This window comes from Agelaius tricolor, unplaced genomic scaffold (assembly GCF_023055355.1).
Source record: "Agelaius tricolor isolate 1412-34295 unplaced genomic scaffold, bAgeTri1.0.p SCAF_13, whole genome shotgun sequence".
NCBI classification, from domain to species: domain Eukaryota; kingdom Metazoa; phylum Chordata; class Aves; order Passeriformes; family Icteridae; genus Agelaius; species Agelaius tricolor.
This window is the reverse complement of record NW_027269273.1, coordinates 19,672,922-19,695,733: the sequence shown is the minus strand read 5'-3', so window position 1 is coordinate 19,695,733 and position 22,812 is coordinate 19,672,922. Positions and strand designations below refer to the sequence as shown.

Below are 22,812 nucleotides of genomic sequence, written 5' to 3'. Positions count from 1 at the left end.
TGTCAGAGAATATCAAGAAGTAGAGGTATAAGCACCATTTCCACTGTGGTGAGAGCCTGAGTTGCTGTGGAGGAAGAGGTATCTTCTGGTAGCAGAAGTGCTCTCAGTTGGAGAAAATCTCATGTAGGAAGAGCCCAACTTCACTTTCACATCCCAGGTTACAAAGGCAGATTTAGGAACTGATATAAGGCAATACATTTGCAAACCCAGGATGTTGCTTTTCAAAGGAAGGCACAGTTTATTGCTCTTGAATAGAAATTTTGGCAAGAGGTTAATCTGAACAATGTCCAAAGGGTCAAAAAAATATATTTTCTATGGGATGCATTAACAATTGTTCTTAATCGGTAAAATATTTACTGGTTTATTGAATAAAACTGTATTCTTCACATTTAAAGTAGACCAATATTAAATCATTTTTAATTCAGTGTTTTCATCAAGAGTAATTTATTTTGATTGAAAGTTTTAATATGACTCACAGTTTAAATTCATTCAAAAACGTTTTTTAATAACGTTAAGATTGTGACAATTTATCCTTAGCAAAGTCATATCATAGACTACATTTCTTTTGGTTACTGAAGTTACAATAAAAGCCTAAATGAATTTTAGAAATATCAATAACTGTAATTGCTACCAAAACACTACATCTCTTAAAAATTTCATAGCTACAGTTATTGTGGCTGTTAAGCTGCAGCTGTCCACATTGATGTTTTTATGCTGACACCCCCAGGTAATCTTCATTATGGGAAATGCCATGAGAAAATAAAATGTAGTGAATTAAGAAACATATTAAGAATGCTATAGAAATGCTGTCATTTGCTTACATTTATATCTTGTTTCATGTCAGTTTTACTTTTGAATGCAAACGAATGAGTGAGATTATGGTATATTTTACCCGTGAGAGAGGCAGAAGAAAGTCCTTCAGGATTACTTTATTCTTCTGAACATCTAGTCTTGTGCTTGGCAATGAATTCAGTCCTACACTCTTAGAGACTGAAAATGAGTTTCCTTAACATTAAAACTTTTCAGAGATGGGACTTCAAGAGATTGGTCTGTGTCAAGGGGAAACTACATTGATGTTGTTAAAGCAGGATAATTAGCTAACTGCATGACTGCAGAGCATCTCTAGAACAAGAGACTGTTGTCAGAATGGGAGCTGTTGTCTGTAGGAAATGTGAGGCAGGAGAGCAGCCTGTCCTTCTCAAGACTGCTTCCAGAGGTTGGCCTAGTCACTCAAAGCAAGGTATGAGCAATGGAACATGAAAAAGTAAAATCTAGCTATGCAGAATCAGCTTAGGCTATCAGGAATTTCAGGTTTTTTCCCTTGTGTGGGTCTTGCCTTTCACTAGTTAGTGTTACTGGAGCCATGTTTCTGTGTAGACATGCAGATGAACAAAATCTTCTCTTCTGAAAGGTCTGTGCCTAAGGTGAATTCATAGCTTGCTAGAATAGTGAACAGTACCAGGGAACATCAGGGTTATGAGAGTAAGGTAAATAGGATGCTGTCATGCACCTATAGGTAATTCAAATATTCACTGAAAATTAGTGTGTTGTTGTTCCCAGCTATCCATACTGGCTATTACCGCCTGAACCCAGAGGCTTAGGTAGTCAGTCTCTAGGAAGGTACTGGAATGTCTCAGAGACTTGAGCTCCGTCATCGGGTATATTGAGAGATCAAAACCTGTTCCATCCTGCCCAGTGGAATGCTCTGATGTCATGGTTTAACCCCAGCCAGCAGCCAGGCCCCACACAGCCACTCACTCACTCCCCCACCAGGGCAGTCAGTCAGTTTATTTGAAGACTATGGAAAGAATGAAAATGAACCTGTTTTTTAACTTATTTTACCAAGAAGCACAAAACAATAGTAACCTTGAATGCCTATTAAATGAGTAGGAAATAAAACTTTTTTGGTTTTTTTCTCAACAAGAAAACTGCAATTTTTTTTTGTATTATTCTCAAGCTATGCAGATATGGAAACCACAAAGTATCAAGATTTTGTTTATATTATTTAAAGTTTTCCTTTACATATATTAAAATGCCAAGCATAAGTATAAAGTAATTTTTTCCTGCTTATATGTAATTAATGCATTACATTATTGAATCAGGATGGTGTCAGTATAAGGTAATAGCTTGGAGTCATATAAACCTTAGCAGTCTGAAGTACATTCTTCCCATGCCAGATGTCAGTATGTATCTGCCTGCTGCTTCAAGGAAGGAATTACAAGTCAGATAAGTGCTGTGTCTGTGTTTTCTTGTGTATTCTGTATTGGTTGTTATGTACAGTTGTTTGACTTCTATTGCTGTCAAGTGCACAGAGGCAAGGCTGGGAAGCTGCTTCTTTTCTTGTCTCTCCAGTGATATCCAGGCAGTTGTGTAGCAGGAAGTTTTGACTGTCAGTACACACAAAGCAGTAGATTCATAAAGAAAAAAATTGTGTTAAATTAAATTGGTTTTCACTGATCAGCTTTCATGTGCTAGCTTTCTTTGATGTATCTGAATTATTGAATCTCTCTGTGTTTCAAAGTTCTAAGTTAAAAAAGGATTAAATATTACCTTTCCTGAAAGATACTTTCTTAAAGCATTCTTACTGCTCTTTAAAGTGACAAAGCCAGGACACAAATGAAGATATATTTTCTCTCACTCACTGAGTACACCTTTCATTCTAAACTCAAGTGTGTAATTGTCTACATCAGTCTAAATTTACTTATGGAGGCTTGTGGTACTAACTGCATGTATTTCATCTGTTAGGACATACCAATTAAATCCACCCATATAGACCATAAAAAGTTAGATCAAAAAAGCAATACTGAATGCGTCAATTTAGCAAATTAGAATAATCTGTAAGGGATTCTTAGCTGTATAAAATATAAAACATATTGTGCTTCACAAATGCAAACTATATTAAATACTCAGCTTGGTTCCTGACTGCATTTAAAAAAAAAAAAACAAACAAACTTAAATTGTGCTCATTACTGTTTTGGGTGCAGAATTTCTTTCTAGGGTATTGCAATAAGTGTGAAATGGGCTTAGTATCTGAATACATTCGTATATTAAGAAGAAATTTAATTGTATGATATATGGCTTTCATACTTCACTTTCAGGGATAAAATAACATTTATGTCAGTGACAATGGACAATATAAGATAGATTTCTTAAAGGTCATGCTTCTGTTTTAAAGAGACTTTGGTAATTTTAACTGATGTGTGCAAGGAATATACTGACCAAATGAGCAGTAAGTTACTGTGTATTTAAGTCAAAGATGATGACCACAATTTCTCCCTCCAAAGTCTGACTTCCAGGGAAAAGGTACAAGACCAGATTAGCCAATAGACTGATCTGATCTTGGAAATAGTGTTTGTCCTCCCGTGGCTTCAGCCATTTGGATATTTACACTTTTCTTTATAAAATAATGACATTTCAATGTAGAATATCTTAATGGTGTGTGTTACATTAAGCTTGCAGCCTGTCAGAAACTGAATAGCTTCTTCAAACTTTGAAAGTTGTTTGTGATAACAAGTTGCTGCTATTTCTTTAAACTAGTAATTGATGGCTAAAAACCTCTAGATATTTGGAAGAGATGTAGTACCTCAGTGAAGTAACAGAGCATGTAAAAAGGAAATATTTTTCAGGAAAATTAAGTACAGGGTTTATTAGTTCAAATTCTATATATTTTCCATGTATAATTTTAGGAGAAATCCCAATGTCAGTCACACTTCTTGAAGAAAATGTACCAGTGAAGTGCCTAAATTCCTGGACAGCTTCGAGTTTACCTTGTAGTTTCCTCTTGGTTGTTTCTGGATCACTTTTCCCAATGCACACTAGAGGGCAATCTGCTCCTTCCCAGGGGAGGCTGCTGCTCCTGTGCTGGCTGGTGGTGATTCATGTTGGAGTGCAAAATTAATAGCAAATTCTTGTACAAATTATTACCCTGTTTGGATTTAGTATGAATTGTTTACTTATATGTCTCTTTAGAAGCTTTTTAATCTGTAGTTGTTATGATTTTAGTATGGTAAGTAGGAGTTTCCTTCCTTGGTTTGAGTCCTGTCATAATCCAGTCAGATGAAATAATCAAGTTGTGGCATGTCACAGTTACAGTAGTGATGCAGTCTGAAGCAATGATTATCAGCATTTGTCAACTCGAATTTCTTTTTCTGGAACTCAAAAAAGTAAGACCCTCTGTGCCTGATAGCATAACGTTGTAGTACTGAAAGAAACATAAATGCATTCTTATGCTATGACTCTAGAAGGTATCATACCAGCCTGCTAGACTGCAGACCACGAGTGATATTTTGTAATTTAGCAGACTGCTACTCTAAGATAGAGATTTCCATTCCTGTTAGGAAAGGTTTATAAAAGAGGAAAACACTGACATTTCATGTGTTTTTAGTAAGTTCTTTTTTACAACTTAGCTGGATTCATGATTTCATGTAATGAAATAAGAAGAATCCTGTATAAACATTAACAAATCATCAGTTTTAAACAGCAAACTGATGGCTGTCTTTGTTCATCTAGTTTTTTCCCTGGATATGCTCTTTTTTCCCCCATCATTATTTTTGCTTCTGAAGACATCTTGACTTAAGAGATCAAAATATGCTTCAGTGAAACTGGTTCTCGAAACCTGACCAGCATTGTGTGGTCTTAGTTTTTCAGTGCTTTCATTCTTGGCAGTGATTGGAGCTTGTGTGTATTTGGAGATGGTGGTGTTTATTTTGAGTTGATAGAACAATACCAAGTTTGTGACTAGTTCCATAAAGGCAGACTTGAAGTATTTCTCAAAAGGTACTACTGAAAAGTCCATATAGAAACCTCACACAGTCAGCTTTCTTTCATGAGAAAGAGTGTATGATTGTATTGCTTGGATGTGAGGTGTTGAACTTCTTCCCTGCTCTCTCGTTCCTAACACAAGCGTTCTTAAATTTGCCAGGTGTGCAGAGACTGTTAAGTGGAAGTTTGCTTTTGCACTGCATTCAGAACAGTAGCTTATGGATGTTTTTAATCTGTGGTGTGCCTTGCCAGTTTCTGTAGGGATTTTATCCGTTTATCCACCACATTCAGTGTGCCTGCAGTAAATGGCACTTCCAGGAGAGAACTCCAGCAAGCACCAGATTGTCAGTGAAGCGCTGTTGGTCGAGTAGTACATAGCCAGCTAGAGTACACTTTACCTTTAGAGGCAGATGGGTTTGGGTCACTGAAACACAGGTTCATCATTTTGTTGGAGCGTTGAAGATCCTTCGGTATTTTCTCAGCAGTGGGGGAATGATGGGACAGGAAGGTAATTCTCTAAGCTGCCTGAAGTCCAAATAAGTTGAGGCTGCAAACCACAAATCACACTGTAATTCCAAAACCTCATAAAACTCATTATCTTAATAATGAATGTGTTACAGATTTAGAGCATGTCACCCTGAATATGGTGATGTTTCCAACTGAGTCTTCTGTATAAGATTATGCACTTCACTTTTCTCTACAGGAAGGAAGTTAAATTTAAGTGTTCAAGTAAATTAATAAAATAGCTTTGGAACACCTAAACTTTATCAATACTTTGGTGGAGGGGGAGTTTAAGGGGAGTGAGATTTAGGAGTTTAAAGGCTTTTTGGTGCTATTAGCTGTTGATTTCATTATGTTAGCAATTTTGTCTATAGAAAATTAAAAAAATGTAACTAGCTATAGAACATGTTCCTTTTCTAATATACCTTAATATACCAGACATCTCAAGTTTTTACTTGTGTAATTCTCTCCTCCAAAGGATCACTATTTTAAATCATAACATCAGATTATGTGGGGTTTTTTGGGTTTTTTACTTGATCAAAATTCAGTGTCATTTTCATGCAGAATCTTTTCCATGCTATAATTGAATGTTGATTCCTTGTGTTATTCCAGGAAGTGGCAAAAAGAACGTTTGAAGGATAAAGAACATCAAACTGCTGAGGAACTTTCTGAAGAAAGTGATGTTGAGTTTGAAGAGGGTTTCAAAGTACCAGGATTTCTCTTCAAAAAGCTTTTTAAGTATGTATTGTGTACTTTATTTCAGTATAATGCCACTGTATACTGTTAATAATATTAGTAGTAATAGTCATAGTGAGTTCCAGATAACCTTTGCTGTAACTTTTGCTTCAGTGAATGATGCCTCAACTTTGCTTCAATTGTTTCAATAGGATTCTTTCTTTTAAAAAGATTTCAGGATCAAACTTCAAAGAAATAAACTTATTGTGACCACAAAATGCAATTATGTGCAGGTGATAACTGGCTGATGTGAATATTGTAAATGTGTGTTAGCTAAACTATGAATTGAGAAGCTCTCTTTGTCTGTTTGTATAAATGAATTCTTTTATTGATATATGCTTGTTCCTAATTCAGGTGTGGAGTGGTAGAATAATTTTACTTTGAAATATAAGATGATGGTAAGATGTGATAAAAGAAAACAAGAAAGATGGTGTTTCTCTGATTGAGTGGAGTGAAATTTTCTGCCAGTAGAAAATATGGAGAACTTTTTCTTTAAGTAACTACTGAAAGTCTTTTCAAAGTAACTGTTGGTAATTCATATTATAAAATAATCTTGAACATTTTGCCAGGTAAAATTTTAAAATATAGAGAGTAAATTCTTAATTCCTCTGGTAGATGGAAAACATTCTACAACTCATTCTTTAGTTATTTAATGCTTAATTACAGATTTCAACATAAGTGTTTTCTGTTTCAGTTTTTTAAAACATAGTGCCTCGTGATGCTTTCAAGTTCATCTCAAAAAAAAAAAAAAACAACGCAACTACAAGTTAGCAGCTAACCACTTAATTTTATCCATAATCTCTCCCTTAAATTTCATGCATAATGGGCTTGAATTCAGTTTTGTTGGCAACATTTCACACAGCAGGAAAATCTTCTCTTCTCTTGAAAGCAAAGTCTGTTAAAATCTTATGTAGTAGAAAGCCCTGGTTTATAATGGGTGTGTGTGGTAACCCTTCCAAGAGAACCACTTAGTCTTGACCTCAGAGAAATTATTACTGTTGTCCTGTAGTCCTCAGAAGGAAAGCACTAGCTCTGAAATGGAGTTGAATTAATGCCTTGGTTGCTGGGACCATCCAGAGCCAATATGTGGTCTCCATTTGTTTATGTGAAGGTACTGCACAAGTATTCATCTTGAGGACGGATGTGTGGTCTGAGCAACCCAAAGGGAAATGAAATAGAGCAGTCACTAAAAATTAATCTTGAAGATGCAAGCCTCACTAATGAAGGGTATCCCTGCAAGCATGAGTCAGTTGGCAAAACTTCTTAAGTGGTTAGAAAGATCAATTGCGATGAATGATTTGTCTGACTTGTAACTTAAATGCTGAAATCTCCAGTGTAGGAAAGCCCATAGTCAATAGGCATTAAAGTGTGGAGTTCTGAGCAAGTTTAGTACAAAACAGGGAAGTATATTGGCCCAAGGACATGTATAGCATGTACTTAAAGTGATCTTCCTGCATAGTTAAATTCCAAAGAAGTTAGCGCATGCTGGAAATAGGAGACCCTCAGGTTTGTTTTTTGGAAAGCCTGTTAAAGTGGACAGTCTGTTTCTTCCATGCACACTTGTCTGCTTTGCTAAATATTGATCAGGAATAACATGGATGCTGCTGTGGAACAAAACTGAGCAGACCTGCAAACATTGCTTTTTTCCATCTGCATAAGCCTGCAAGAATGCTCTCTCTATGAAAAAGAAAACAGCCTTCATCACTGTTTGCTTCCAGTGTGTGATTTCCCTGATAAATCTGGAACACAATTTTGTCTCTGCAACAATGCAGCTGAACTCTGGTTTCTGCTGTGGTGAATTTTGATGCATCATTTTGATGCATGATTGCTCCTGTGCAATACAATACAATGTAACTATTTTGGAGGGCCAGCAGCACTTTTATTTACTTCCAGAATATTTTTGGAATTAAAAAAAAAATAAACCCAAACCAAAAAACCTCATAAAAATTGGTGCAATAAAAGTGTAAGGTTGAAAAGAATTCATTATCTTTCCATATAACCACAAAAATGGAGTTCCTTTAACTTTTGAATAATTACATTGCATGTTTATATGATCATACAAAAACAGCACCTGCATCTTTCATGTTTTTATATAACCATGCAGCAGAATTTTTCACAAGCTTAATTATCTACTGTGAAACTTTCTCAGGAGAAGGAAAGAGAGAGAGAAATATGTTTATAAATTCATCTAATTTTAAAGCTCTTGTATTATTTTTTAGGATTACATACAGTTTGTATTCGGAAGTTATTGAATGGTTGTCTTTTGAAGAGACATGCTGAACATTTGTCTGGGGGAGCACCTTCTGACTGGAATTAGGGTTATTTTCAATTCTTTAATGTTTTTCAGAAGATGTTTTGTCTTCATAAAGTGTAGTAATGATAGCATCTTAATCCAATTATAGCTAATCCTGCAAGCCATTTCATAGTTGTTTTATAGATTGCTGCATTTTAAGGTGAATTAATTTCTAATAAAAGGGTTTCTTAAGGGCTTCGTGGCATAATGCTTTTGAGACACCAGCAGATAGTGTGATGTCTGAACCATTAGATGTGTTCTTTGATCGTCTTTTTTTAACTACTCAAGCCATTTGTTTGTCTCCATTTAGCATTCTCTAAATCCATACCAAACTCATCACAAATTGATTTTTAATAGTACTTTGTAGACACTAGTGTCATTAGCTGTCAGTAGTCCTAAATATTATTTGTTCAAGGATAGAAACAGGATTTTGAAATGCACAGAAGAAATCACCTAAAATGAATGACCCCTATTTAAAAAGTGTTTTGTTCTTTGCTGTGCTCTGCAAAGAAATGCATGCCATCAAGAAAATTATTAGTAACCTTTTTTTTCCTGTAAGTTACAAGGCACTGAGGTGTTTGTTTGATTTTTTTTTTTTAATGTGATTTAGAGGTATAGTTTTTCATTTATTTCTTTTGTTTTCAATTTAACCCCACACATGGTATGTTATTCCTACTGGTCTCACTATTTCATGTTATAAAAAGGTATGTCCTAAAGTGATTCTCAGCCCGGCATCTTCACCTTTTTAGCTTGCTGTCATAAATCTTACTTTCTAGTCTGCTTCTTTTAAGTGGAATGTATTTTACATTGTTGCTTGTACTATTTCCATTGAGGGACTGGGAGTAGAAACTGCCCTGATGCTCTCACATAATGCTCTGCTGTATCCCCTGCACTGCAATAGTTTCTATTGCTTAGTCTTGGTTTTTTTCTTCATTGAAAGAGACTGAATGTTATTAAATAAATTTATGTTTTAAAAAAGCATGATTTGGCAGATGTGATCAGTTTTTGTAGTAGAGTATGAAGTCTGTACCCCTTACAAGTCAACCTTTTCCTTCACTTCAAGGAGTATGTTCCAAATAATATTATTTACTAGACCCTTGCATCTTGTCTTTTCTGAAAAGCTAATGCTTCATAAGAGTAACTTTCAAAGTTGCTTTTAGCACTTAAAATATATATGAAATAAAATACCCTCTAATTACAATGACTGTTGGTTTAATTAGAAATGTTTTAGTGTTGCATAAAGAACAAAAGTCACATGTAATGTCTGAGTACATCAAAAATGTATGACCTAGTAAATACAGCACTCATGTAAAACACACATCCAGCATGTTACAGTAACTGGTATGAGAACCTTGCCAAATGATTAATTCATGAGTACTTTCTGTTATGATCTGTATTATCAAACATTTGCCATCTTCTTTTTCCTTGTTTTAGGTACCAGCAGACAGGTGTTAGGTGGCTTTGGGAATTGCACTGCCAGCAGGCAGGAGGAATTCTGGGAGATGAGATGGGATTGGGCAAGACCATTCAGATAATTGCCTTCTTGGCAGGTCTGAGCTACAGCAATATGAGGACTCGTGGTTCAAATTACAGGCAAGTGCTTCTCTGCAGACTGTCAGTCTGTGGAGCTCAATTAATATTTCATCAGATGTATTACTGGTGGAGGAGGGTCCTGTGAATTATTAATGACATTTCAATTACAATATTCCTTTAATTCTTTTAGTGGGGGACATCAAAGGAAAAATTTTACGAGACAATGGAGCTGTAGGGCAGGAAAAATTAAACATGTAACACTTTTAATGAATTCCAGGCATTGATGCTTCATTTTGCAGATGAGCCACGCTAGATATTTTGGGTCAATACAGTGTCTAAGGTTACCTTCCACAAATGGATTGTTTACAAACTCAATTACATTAATATCAATAGTTTACACAATATGGAATTTTAAATTAGATGTAATACCTTTAGTTCCATTTATTAAATTTTACATTAAAATATTTGTTCTGGCAAGCCACCAGGTAAATGTTTTACAGGAAGTAGCAAGCTGATTTGCAATGAAAGTTGGAGTTTTTGATGGGCAGGGAATTATCCATGCCAAAAATTATTAGTAAGAGTAAAACCAGTAACTTATGCAGAGGAATTTCCATCTGCTTTTGTTTTTTTGTTGTTGCTGCTTTTCAAAACATATGCTAGTGTGACTGGCCTTTCTTACGAGGTATTTTATGTTTTTTTGTTACTGAACAATACTTTAAAATTTCTTCTTCATAGGTGGAATTACTTGTTTGTGTCCTCAGATTTGCAAATGCACGCATGAATAGTAGTTGATTTTTCTACTTCTGTTGGCCTGTTTACCTGATGTAAATAGCTACATGAAATTTAGCAACTATCATAGTACTGTACTAAACAAATAATTACCTTTATGTAGAGGTATGTTTAAATTACGTTTAGCTTGTACATGAATTGTAAAATAATGCTTTAAAGAGAAAATATTCCTGTTTTCTCTCTAGTTGCTTCCTACTATAGTCTTAATATAAAAATAAACTCTATAGGTCCTTCACTCAGGTCAGCTGGTTTACTTTAATATGGCTGCCTGGTTAAGGATGTATTGTACAGATTATTTTATATTCCCTACCCCACTTGGGAGACCACTGAGTTGATAGAAATCCTTCAGGGACATGTCTTGACACTGTTAAATAGTGCAAAACTACAGTAAAAGTTTGAAAAGGCCAAAATCGATTTGCCCACCTAAGTTGCAGTGCTCTTTCTGCATGCAAGATAATGTGTTGAGTTTCATGTTCTGGCTGGTGCATGTCATTGAGTCCATCATGACAGTAATTCCATGGAGGGAAACAAGGTTTAATATATTGGTGAAGCTTGCTCTGATTTTGTGTGCGTGATGCTGTAAGGCAGACAGTCTAAACAACTTCATCTTTCATAGTCAAGTGTTTTCCTGCCCTGGGCTGAGAAGGCAGTAATACTGGTTACCAGTAGTACTGGTTAACTTGTTTCTACTGGATGAGTGTAGGCTGATAGGCAGGAGACTTCCTGGGCAGCCTCTCTGCAAGGCCAGCACTAAGAGGGGACAAAGCTGTGTGCTCAGCACTGTCAGTGTCTTCCAGCCTAGCTTGGGTTTCCTTACCATGGTGTGTAACAAAAACCTTTTGCTACAGACTTGCCTTCATTTATTTGAAACCTCAGATGGGAAACTGACAGAAAGTTTATACACTGATTATTTACCCATCTGTGCTCTTCAGGATACTGAGACATAAACATAAACAGCTCAATCTCTACTTTGAGTGGCATAGATTAATTTCCATGGTGCTTAGGTAAATAAAAATCCATTGCCTCAGAAAAAGTGCTGTCCTGTTTTCTTATTTTCGCTAGGGTTAGTTATTGTTTCAGCTTGAAAACATGATTTGCCGGTCCTTGGCAACTTTAGTTATAAGGAAACATGTTTTCCTGTGCAAACTTTTTCAGTGTTTAAAGATTATAAATATAGCATGAGCACAGTTTGCTTTTTCTTGGTAGTAAGTTGCAGGAATTTGAACTTACGTGCAATTCCAATTGCATCCAATTAAATAACAACAAATAAAGGATTCTTCTGAATTTGGGCTCTATAAACCAGAAGCAACAGAAGAAGAAAGATATTTGGATATATTGACCAAATATGACATTGACCATAAGCTATTAGTACAATGCAGCTGTGAAAAAGGGACAGAATACAATATGGCAATATATTTGGAGTAGGAACAGGGCAGTATTATTATCTTGGTACAAGGCACTAGTAAGACTTTGGTTTTGAATGTTTTAAGTGTCACCTTTGTTCAAGGAAAACAAATATAAATTGGATAGGCAGCAGAGCAGATCTTGCAGTGTTGCAGTGATTAGGAGAATGAAAGATGCCTCCCAAGTGTAGCAAGCAGAAGTATATGATTTGTTTTGTTTTGTGGAACAGCTCAGACTGGAAGAAGCTAGATGACTCTTTTATATAAATAAATAAAAGCTCTCAGGAGAATAATAAAATGTTGGCTAGTGGAAAGTGGGTAGAGTCAGACTATACACAGAAGAGTTTTCACACAGCCAAGCAGAGAGGGAGTGGAGTTTCTGAAAATTGATCCAAGGAGGTGTGAAGTCTTTGTGTAAGCTGAGGGGGGGGGGAAATCTGGATAAACCTTACATGTGAGCTTGTGTGAAAACAGACCAGGGGAATAAACAGATGTATTTTGTTACTACCCATGAAGAGTAAGAAACTAGTATGTTCTGGGAAAGTTGGCTTTTTTGCTTTAGGTATTTTTAAGAGTAGTAGCAGTGATTATTTGTATTCATAGCATAGTTGAAGTTATTTTTCATGTCTTCAAGTTGTTTCTTCCCTTTGGATTGCAGGGAGTTTTTTAATTAGACCATGTAAGGTTATGTTATAGTATTTGTTCATAATAAGCAATGTCCAGGTTGTTTCTCTGCATATGTATAAGCTTTTGATAAAGAATAGTATTTCTTCATGTCAGCAGTTTCTGAAGATGTTAAGGGGTTTGGGCTTTTTTTAAGCAGAGTGTTGCTGTTGTCTGAGAAATCCTTTATTGCTATCAGTGTGTGATCTTGAATGTCTACTGTGATTTTTTGGGTTGTTTATTTAGCGTCACTTGGATAGCACACAGACACAGATCAGTGTATGATAACTGAAGCTATTGCCTTTGTTTGCAGAGTTATTTTTTCCATTTTTAAAGAGCAAATATATTTGAAAAATAACTGCTAGTAACCACCACTTCATATATTTCTTACAGGATTGTTGGTATTTATTGTTGGCAATAGTATTTTTTATTTGGCTGGTGTGCAAGGGATTTTTCCCTTCTTAAGAGCAGCTCTGAACTTCATATACAGAAAGGCTTTGTTTCAGACCTCTTTAGTAATTCTCAGAAACAGTAATAAAATTACGAATAAGAAACTTATGAGACAGTTTGAGCCAAGCTCAGATCTCAACATCCATGGATGATATAGTCTGCACTTTCGAGTCCTTGTCTTATCAATAAACTATGATGATGAGATTACAGTATATTACCAACATGAAGCAGAACACCTGTGTGTAAGTTCATTTGTGAGACTCTAGCTACACATTCTGTATAATAGAAGTAATAAAATAATTGCTTGTTAATGATTTCTTTTCACTTATAGAAACAGCAGTCACTAAAACCTGATTTGTAATATCACAGGAGGAAGTTCCCTTATGCCTTATTGTTTGGAGCTTTTCTATTCCTGTTTAGCTTGATAGATGCATCCATTAACTGTTCAATGAGTGGATTCTTTTAGCAGTACCCTCTTCATCTTCCTTTAAAAAACAGACTTCCAGGAAAACAAATTGCCAATTAATTTCCATAGCTCTCATATTCCACTTAAACCGTAAAATATGTCATTTTAATGTGTGTATTTTAATGAGCCACTTAATACAAATTATTTATTTCACATCAAGGTTTTTTTCCTTGAATACTCTATTTTAGGTACCAGGGATTGGGTCCAACAGTGATTGTCTGTCCAGCTACTGTGTTGCATCAGTGGGTAAAAGAATTCCACACTTGGTGGCCTCCATTTAGAGTTGCTGTGCTCCATGAAACTGGTTCTTATACAAAGAGTAAGGTAATGATTGATGTTCATTTTGTAATTCTTGAGGCCTTTTTTTGTCACTAGCAAAAAAAAAATCCCCTGTTGCTTAATTGCTTAATACTTCTGTGTAGAAAAGGGCTTCTTGTGCCCTTTCTCTGAATGTATTAAAAGAACAAAAAGTTCATTGTCTTGTATAGATTTCATAGTAAACTGGACTAAAAGAGGGTTGACATAGAATACATGTTTATTATGGTGAAGACTTGTATTGCCTGAACAAATTAAACATAGTAACAGGTTTCTTGCTTGAGTTTTCCTTGTGCTGTAATCCATGCTAGGAGTTTGACTAGACTGCTTGTACACCAGATAGATGCTTGTAGCACTTGTGAATCCTCTTCTTGCATTTCTTTGCATCACTATCTCATTGAACTGATATCTAATGTGTTTTGCATGCGTGGATAATTTCTCTTCAGTTGGTTGCTGCCAGTTCGTATCACTCAGTCTCATTTTCTTTAATGACAGAGTAACTTTGAGTTTACATTGTTTCCAGCAGTGCCTTGTCTGTCTTTCAGTTTTCTTCAACAGTCTCTTCATATACATGTTCTTAGTCTTGCTTAAGTTGGAAAGCCTGACTTGTCTGAAGTTTGAAACTTTGGTACCTTGCAGGAACAAAGCAAGGAAAACTTAGATTTTTCTTTTCCCCATCATATTTCAGATGTTTAAATGAGTTTTCAGCATTTTTAAATTTCTCTTTAAATATTTATTGAATTTCTTGTAATAACATTAAGATTATGTGGTGCTTAATTGCACTTGATTAAACGTATTCTGAAGTAATTGATGCAGTTACAGTACCTAGCAAAAAAGGAGTAGCACACTCTAATGTGCTAATAGCTTCCTGTTGTTCAATTAACTTGGTGTGTTTTCAAGCCCTAAAAGTCTGTTGACCTCAATAACACGGTCGCATGTCTTCCCAAATTAAATCATGTGTGCTTATTTTGGGCTGTTTCTTAATTAATGGACTTGACAGACTGACTCAAATTTTTCCATCTGCAGGAATAGTAAGGTTTTCAAGATTTCACCTTCCCACTGTCATCCTTCAAATACATATTCAACAACTTAAAATTGAAGATGTAAGCACTTTTGAGCAAATTTAGAGAACTGAACCTAATGCTTCATCTTCTAAGAGTGTAACAGTGCTTTAAACAGGTGTCACTGATAAGGTCTTAACCACATGCACGTTTTTTTCCTAGATGTCTCTTAATCAGAAAAGAGCAAGCGAAAGTAAGGAAAAAAACCAACTTTCCTGTTTTATTTCCCCTATACCTGCAGTAAAAATTTGCTACTAATAAATTAACATAAGTAACACTTGTACACTGAAAATATATCACATAAAATACAGGACAGGTGATTTACTCCTGCCTAGGATTTCTTTTCAAAATACATTATGAATACTTTAGTTCTGATCTTACAGCAATTCCATCTGCTGATAATCTGTGGCATTGCAGAAGACCACTTTTGCACATCTTAACTTTGTAATGCTCATCCAGGGACCATTCTGCCTTTAAGCTCTGACATAAGACATAAAAGAATAAGTTAAGTTAAATAAATATTAAAAGAGTGGTTAAACTGCATAAGTTCTTTGAGATTAATTTTACTTAGCCAAAAGCCAACTCCCTGTTCACCTGTAGTCTCAGTGTGGCACAGGCTTGTTTGGAATTAACAGACAATTCCAGGATTCACCTGTTCTATTTGTGTATCCTAGTTTATCATAAAGTAAATGAGAAGAGTTTCATGTTGGACAGCTGCAGGAGAGGATTGGGGAACTGAACTTTGTTATCAGCTTTGGAGTGAGAAAGGTCATTTCAGCCTCTGAGGGGGCTACAGTTTTCTGAACCAGTGGAGGAACACTTTTGTCCTCCAGACTAAATGGATCGTCAGTGAAGATCTTAATAGATTTTGAGGACTACCTTATCCTGTAGTGGCTGGCCAGCAGGTTGTGGTAAAACCCAGTATTGCAGTTTGTTCTCTACAAGTCTGTGAAAGAGGCATAGGTGATTCTAAGGACAAAGATTAGTTGTAACACTATTGGATGAGAATTTCACAGAAAAAGAGTCAAGCAATGACCAAGTGTCCCATAAGGCAGGACAGTATTTCATAGCAGAAACACACAACAGCTGAAGTTTCATTTGATAAAATTTAAGTTGATGTTTTAGGTGAGATGGATGGATGTAATTTTTCCCATAACATTGTCAGGAATCCTGAAGTCTTTGCAAATACTAAATCTTTCAACATTGATTAATTCATATGGTTTTATGAATAGGCATTTTCTGGTGTATCTTCCAAGATGCACAAGCATTGATGCAAGAGCCTGTCTCCCAGCTCTTCAAAGGTGCCCACAGAAGTATTACACTTGACAGTGAAGAGTAGGGAAGACATCTGTTCTGATTGCTTCATCATAAATTGATTCTAGGCAATACTTCCCACAGCTGTTCAGTTAGTGACACTTCTTTAGTGTTACAAATGGACTTTGAGCAACGTGGTAAGTGAAAGGCTCTCTGATTTTTACCTTTTTTACCAGTCTGTTTTGATTTTCTTTGCAAGCAGTTATAGGATTTTCACAGTAATAGTATGAAATAACAGCCTGAATTGTGATTGCCAGATTGGCTACAAATCTTGTCAGCCTGTTTCAGCTCAGTCATTGAGACATCTCACTACTATAATATTTGTGGAGTTTTTAGCATATGCAAAGCTTCAAAAGAAACACTCATTAATCTTTTTCTAAAATAACAATGGTAGAAAATTTTGACAGTAAAGGAGGGAAATATAAATTTCCCATTTTGCCCCTTGGACTCTAACTAAAGGTCTTCAGCTATCTATAAAGGGAGACAGATTGGTATTTTAGATGATTGAAGGAAGACACAGTAGCAAGTTGGAGGGATTTCCAAGACTTTTGAGCTTGTTTAAGGCATTCAGATGAAATGCAAAACTTGCTCTTTTTTTAAATTATTATTATGTGTGATTACAGAAGATTATTTAGCTTTTCTAGGATGATAAATGTGCTTAAGTTGGAGCAGTATGTGGAACCAGATTTAAGTAATAGTCTTCCCCTGTGAAGTCAGCTTTCAGTTTGAACAAGGTATAGCATTTGTGGCTAAATGTCCTGAAGTGCTGTCTTATGCTATTAAGTTCCTACTATGGTTTGTCCTGTTGTTTTAAAACTTCTGTTGGCACATGAGCATTTGTAAATCATAGAATGTAAGAGGCAGCATGAACTTTGGTTATCATGTTTAACATATCACATATGGAAGGAGGCTGTATTTTTTTAAGTTCAAGGCTGAACTTTTAATTTCCTAATCTTTAGAACGGGTATCACTGAGGTTAACAATTCCTTCTGATGTTAGTCACATACTGTTTATAAATGTGTAACTTTGCATTTTCTTATTCTGGTCAAATGCAGGACACACAATGCAGCCCTAGAAAGTAATTATCAAATTCATGATACTTGCAGCTGTTAAACCATCTATTTCAAGATGACTTTACACATGAAATATTTCATTGAAGGGTATTTCCAGAGAAAAAAAAAAATTTAGACATGCCTTAATCTAACTAAACAAGAAAACTGTGGATTAAAGAAATAAAATATATACATAAATATATATATATATATAGATATTTTGATATATATATTTTATATATATTTTTAATATATTTTATATACAAAATATTGTAAAATATACTAAATTATAAAATGCCACACCCTCAACAGTTTATACCCAATATTAGATCCATTAGCATGTTTTAAAATATTTAGAATTATTCCAAGAACTGCACTTAAAGTGAAGGCAACCTTGAAAAGGTACCCAATGCAGTAAAATGAGACTTAGTAAGTGCTGTAGTGTGAGTTGATAAAATTGTGTTGTTCTGTTTCTTCATTGTCAGCACAAATCCTTGTTTATTAAAAATTTAGCTTGAAGGAAACTTTAATTAATTACAGGTTCAGTAAATCCTGACTAGGATTCTGCCTTGGTGTGTTTACAATGAATGGCCTTCATGTGCCTGTGTTTCACTTCTGTTCTCTCTGCTACCTGACAGCGTGATTTATGGCTGTTGTTTTCTACGAGTCCACTGTTTGCCCTCTAGGAGGGATTGGTCTCTTGAGCCTCCATAATAACAGCAGCACTTTCACAAAACATCTTTTAATGACAAGAGTATAGCATTCTGTAAGTCAGGCTAATTGCAGACATACCCTATTAATTGCAAAAATTAGGAGAGGTTACATATTTTACAAGCTTTTAATTTTAAATCACCCGAGATGATTTGTCTTAAGTGTTTGGGTAGTGATGTCTACAATATTCTATGACAGACCATTGCTGAGACTTGAGAAAAGTTGCAGACTATGGATAATGTACCAGGTAGAATTAAGCTTTGGATGTCCACACCTGCAGAGAAATCCTACTCTGTCTATAATACAAATTATTCTAAAGATTACATATTCTCTTGAGACTTGTGATACCAACATAAAATAATGTGTTGTGGTTTTATCAGGAGATGATAATCAGAAAGCAGATATTCCTGAACAGTTAAAAGAGTTTTTTGAATCTTGGAGTGTGTGTGAGTAAGTAATTTTACAGTAAAAGGTCATGGATATTGACACCATCTGAGTTTTTGACACGGGTTTTTCCCTTTTGTTTGGTTTTTAATTGTTTTTTGTGGGTTGTGTTTTAATTAAAAAGCACTTCTAGTAATAATGAGTTTGTCTTTACTTCAGCAAATTTAGTGGTGGTTGTACTTTCTGTTTTTCCCTTCTCATCATCTGCTGTTTAAGTCTTCTAGATTCATACATGGAGGATAACTGCAATAAAGATGAGTCCTGAACACTGTCAAAAATGATATAGACTGTCCCTGCCCTACATAACTTGCAGCTATAAAGGCTAGTAAAAACCTGGGGAAAGGTTAAAGCTTACAAGAGAAGCAAAAATTTGAAGATTGGTAGCAACTCTGTTAATCTTATAATGAGAAAGGTTAGACAGAATTTAGGATTAAATAAATAGATTTTTGTATTCGTTTTTCAGTATTTCACTTGTTTAATTTTCCTCTAACATTCTTGCTTGCAGTACACAAAGCTGGGTTTGTGAAGAGAATATAGGAGAACTTGAAGAAACCCATTACCTTAATCAAATACAATGTTTGGTTTATCAGACATTACCTTTAAAAAGTTTAAAATAAAAACTACTGTTTCCTTCTGACCAGGCTTTTTGTAAATTCTCATTTGCTATAACACAGTATTCAAGTGCTTCATATCTTTCACAGATGAGCTAAGAATAATATAATCAAAATCTTGCATATACTTATTTTCTTTGCAAAGCAAATTATAGATCTGCTTTTATATTACTTATAAACATACCTTGGGTAGCAAATCTCTGTGTGCGTAGCCCTGAGGATTCTGTCCCACTGACAACGTTCACCTTTTGTTTTTAGGTGAAATTAATTCATGAAATTGCTTCATGCCATGGGATTTTAATTACATCTTACTCGTACATTCGTCTGATGCAAGACAACATCCACACGTATGATTGGCACTATGTCATTCTGGATGAGGGTCACAAAATCCGAAATCCAAATGCTGCAGTCACACTTGCATGCAAGCAGGTACTTTATAAAAAATAAATTTAAGTGCTCTGGAGGAGGTTCCAATGTCTAGTAGCCTATCATAAAAATATATGTTTGATCATTAAAAAATAATAAAAGCATACATCACAATGGTCTGTATTTAACTATTTAACTTACTTAACGTTTTTAATGAATTTATGTGGGTAAATTTACACAAGTATTCTAGAGGAAAAAGATTAAAAATTTTAAGTTGCATAGTAATTTATCAGTACTGATAAATGTCAGATTGCTGGTGTGAATTTTCTGCTAACAGTTTGTGAACAGTGTATTGCAAAAATCTAGTTTTTTTCATGAGTGTGAGGGCACATATTTTGGCATGAGAATTTATTGATTGTGGAGGTGAATATCCTCTGAGGTAGGAGGCAGGATACACCAGGAACCATGAAAATAACTTTCTTTTGGTTTTGTGGTTTTTATTAATAGTTCCGCACACCCCATCGAATCATCTTGTCTGGCTCCCCTATGCAAAATAACCTAAAGGAGCTCTGGTCCCTCTTTGACTTTATATTCCCAGGAAAATTGGGAACCCTCCCTGTGTTCATGGAGCAGTTTTCTGTCCCAATAACCATGGGAGGATATTGCAATGCCTCTCCTGTCCAGGTAAATGCATCCAAAATATCATTTTGCTTGAAGGAAACTGTTCCAGCCATTACTGTTGTTTCTAAATCAACTTCTAAATGTACTTAAAGCTGTGTGTTCTAGACACTAACCAAAAAAAGAGCTGTGTGTATGCATTACTGCTGCTTGTGTAAAAAAATCATTCAGCTGAGACCGTTTCATTTATACAGGAATGCACCTTATATACAAGGTTTTCTTGTCAAAAGCCCTAAAGTTTAGGTCATTAGAAGTATTCTTTGATATGAGGATAAACAGATTGGAATGGAAGGTGACTGATCTCACATTTTAATGTATTTAAATAGAACTTTTCTGTTTGCTATCAAGCTTTGGCAAACTATGCAGTAAGTGGAATCCTGAAATCCTGTCTAGAAACAGTTTTTATTTTAAAAAGCTAAATTAGGTGTTGGAAGTCTGGAAGTAGATAAACTAATTTTGAAAGCAAAAAATTACTTGGGAAATTATTTTGAATAAGTGTCTATTAATCTTTGTAGTTGTGTTTCTCAATATTGAGGATAGCTTAAATAGTTTTCTGTTTTTAACTAGATAGTAAATAAATTGTCTGCATCATAATCTGCAGACTGTTTCATATAAACGCTATTAAATTTGTATCCTTTTAACTACTGTTTTTAATGTTTTTCCATGCATGCATTGCTGAAGTTTTATTTTCAAGTTTAAGTACTTCTCTTGTATAAGTACTAGTAATGTTCTAAGTTGGCCTTTCAATTGTTTTTATATATCAATAATTTATTATATTGTTTGCCTTGTTTTAAGACAAATTAAGGTATTTTTAGCCATTATTACAGTTAATACCTATCTCACATATCCATTACCCCTTATAGAACTGCATACTTCATTTAGGGCCAGAGTGACCTTTAGTTTCTGTGATCGTGGGGATTTTCTTGTTCTGATGTTTTCTTAGAGGTCTCAAGTGTGCACTAATCTTCACTTATTGTCTGGTAACCACCATTGCTGCAGGCTTCTTTTTGATCTTCAGTATATGTATTAGTACTTTTTCATGAGGATCTTGGTTTTGTACAGATTTATATTCACTTCTTTCTTTGGTTTCTAAATTAAATATCTTATTCTGGTCTCTTTTAAAGAGTAATCTGAGGTATCTGAGGAAGCCTTCCTTACTCAGTTTTATTGTTGCTAACATAAATTTTATTGCAATTCATGTTGTGTTGAACAGAAACTATAGATATTATTTCTTTTTATTTTATTTTTTAATTTTTTTTTTAATTTTTTTATTATCCATTTTATTAGGATTTTCCTATTGCTGATTATATAATTTTGCTAGTTGCTGGAATTAATATCAAGAACCAAAATACAACTTGTGCCGATTCTTCCTTTTTTCAGGTAAAAACTGCATACAAATGTGCATGTGTGTTACGGGACACCATAAACCCCTACCTACTGCGAAGAATGAAGGCTGATGTAAAAATGAGCCTTTCACTTCCAGATAAAAATGAACAGGTTTGCTTATTTTCACTACTAGATCCGAGTCCTCACTCTCCCCAAAACTCAGTCTTTCATGAAAATTTGGAAATAATTTGTGCTAGTAGCAGATAAAATGGTGGTTTAACTAAAGATAAGGTGCAGAGCTTTCAAGATTCATATTCTTTCACCATTGTACTGAGTATCAAATTACTGCTGTCTTGCAGGGTCTGTATGAGTTCACTTATCTAAAAAGTAAAGGGTAGATGAAGTGGAGTCAGGGCTACTTAATGCTGTCCCCTTGGGTCTCAAGTGCATTGAAATGAGTTGTCTGTCTGTTTCCTTTTGTACAGCAGGAAACAATTCAGCATTGTTTCCTGTCCTAGAAAGATTAATTTGGGCAGCAAATAATACAGAAATACTTGCTGGCAGTTGTTCATATTGCAAGCTAGCTGGCCTATACATTATAATAAATTTTCAAAATACTAGCCTTGTGGTGTGAAACTTGTTTGCTTTACTACAAGGTGGCATGTTTCTTTAGGAAACATTTTCATTCAAAGTAGAGGAGGTTGAAAGTATTGGTTAACTGAAATTCCTACAAATACTCACTTGTAATTATTAGCTGCTTCTTCAGGTTTCAGTGCTTCAGGCATTTATGTTCTGTTCTGACTCCTTTCCTGTCTTCTCACTTTAAAAGAGAAGTAGACATGTTAGTCTTTGTAAGACAGTGCTGAAAGGTACATAATAAATAAATAGGCCATACTGTGTATATGCAGCCTAATGATCTTTTTTAAACCAATTTTTAAATTTCTATATACTATTTTTAACCAACTTCTTAATGTCTAGATATTAAAGAGTCTGGGCTCCTTAATCTAAAGAATGTGATCATAGACAGTTTAAATAAATTTGATTTTTGCTCTTGCCAGTCACAGGGCACTACATCAGTTTGATATAGAGCATAATATTGGGTGCCTTGCAGGATGCAAGGAAGTGATTTTGTTCAATTTTAGCCCGTCAGAACACCTGAGAAATCATTATATTTCATGCTTAAGGTCTAAAGACAGGACAGACCACATCTGCTAAACTTCCAAGAATTTGCAAGTTGTAAGGGAGGTGACAGATGCACAATGGAAAGAGTTTACTATAAACAGCTTTGAGAGAATGCTAACATTGCACAGTTACCTCATTAAAACCAGAAAATGGCAGCA

The 22,812-nt window shown here is 35.0% G+C and overlaps 1 protein-coding gene across 3 annotated transcripts in view; it reads left to right on the top strand.

Annotated features, from left to right (window-relative positions):
• ERCC6 (ERCC excision repair 6, chromatin remodeling factor) overlaps positions 1-22,812 on the top strand; it is a 43,031-nt gene that overhangs the window by 8,933 nt on the left and 11,286 nt on the right. For all 3 annotated transcript variants that reach the window (XM_071439071.1, XM_071439072.1, XM_071439070.1), the window contains 6 exons: positions 5,875-6,000; positions 9,725-9,883; positions 13,783-13,918; positions 19,361-19,531; positions 19,976-20,152; positions 21,527-21,643. In XM_071439071.1, the coding sequence (XP_071295172.1) occupies positions 5,875-6,000; positions 9,725-9,883; positions 13,783-13,918; positions 19,361-19,531; positions 19,976-20,152; positions 21,527-21,643 (886 nt within the window). The remainder of the gene's footprint in view (positions 1-5,874; positions 6,001-9,724; positions 9,884-13,782; positions 13,919-19,360; positions 19,532-19,975; positions 20,153-21,526; positions 21,644-22,812) is intronic.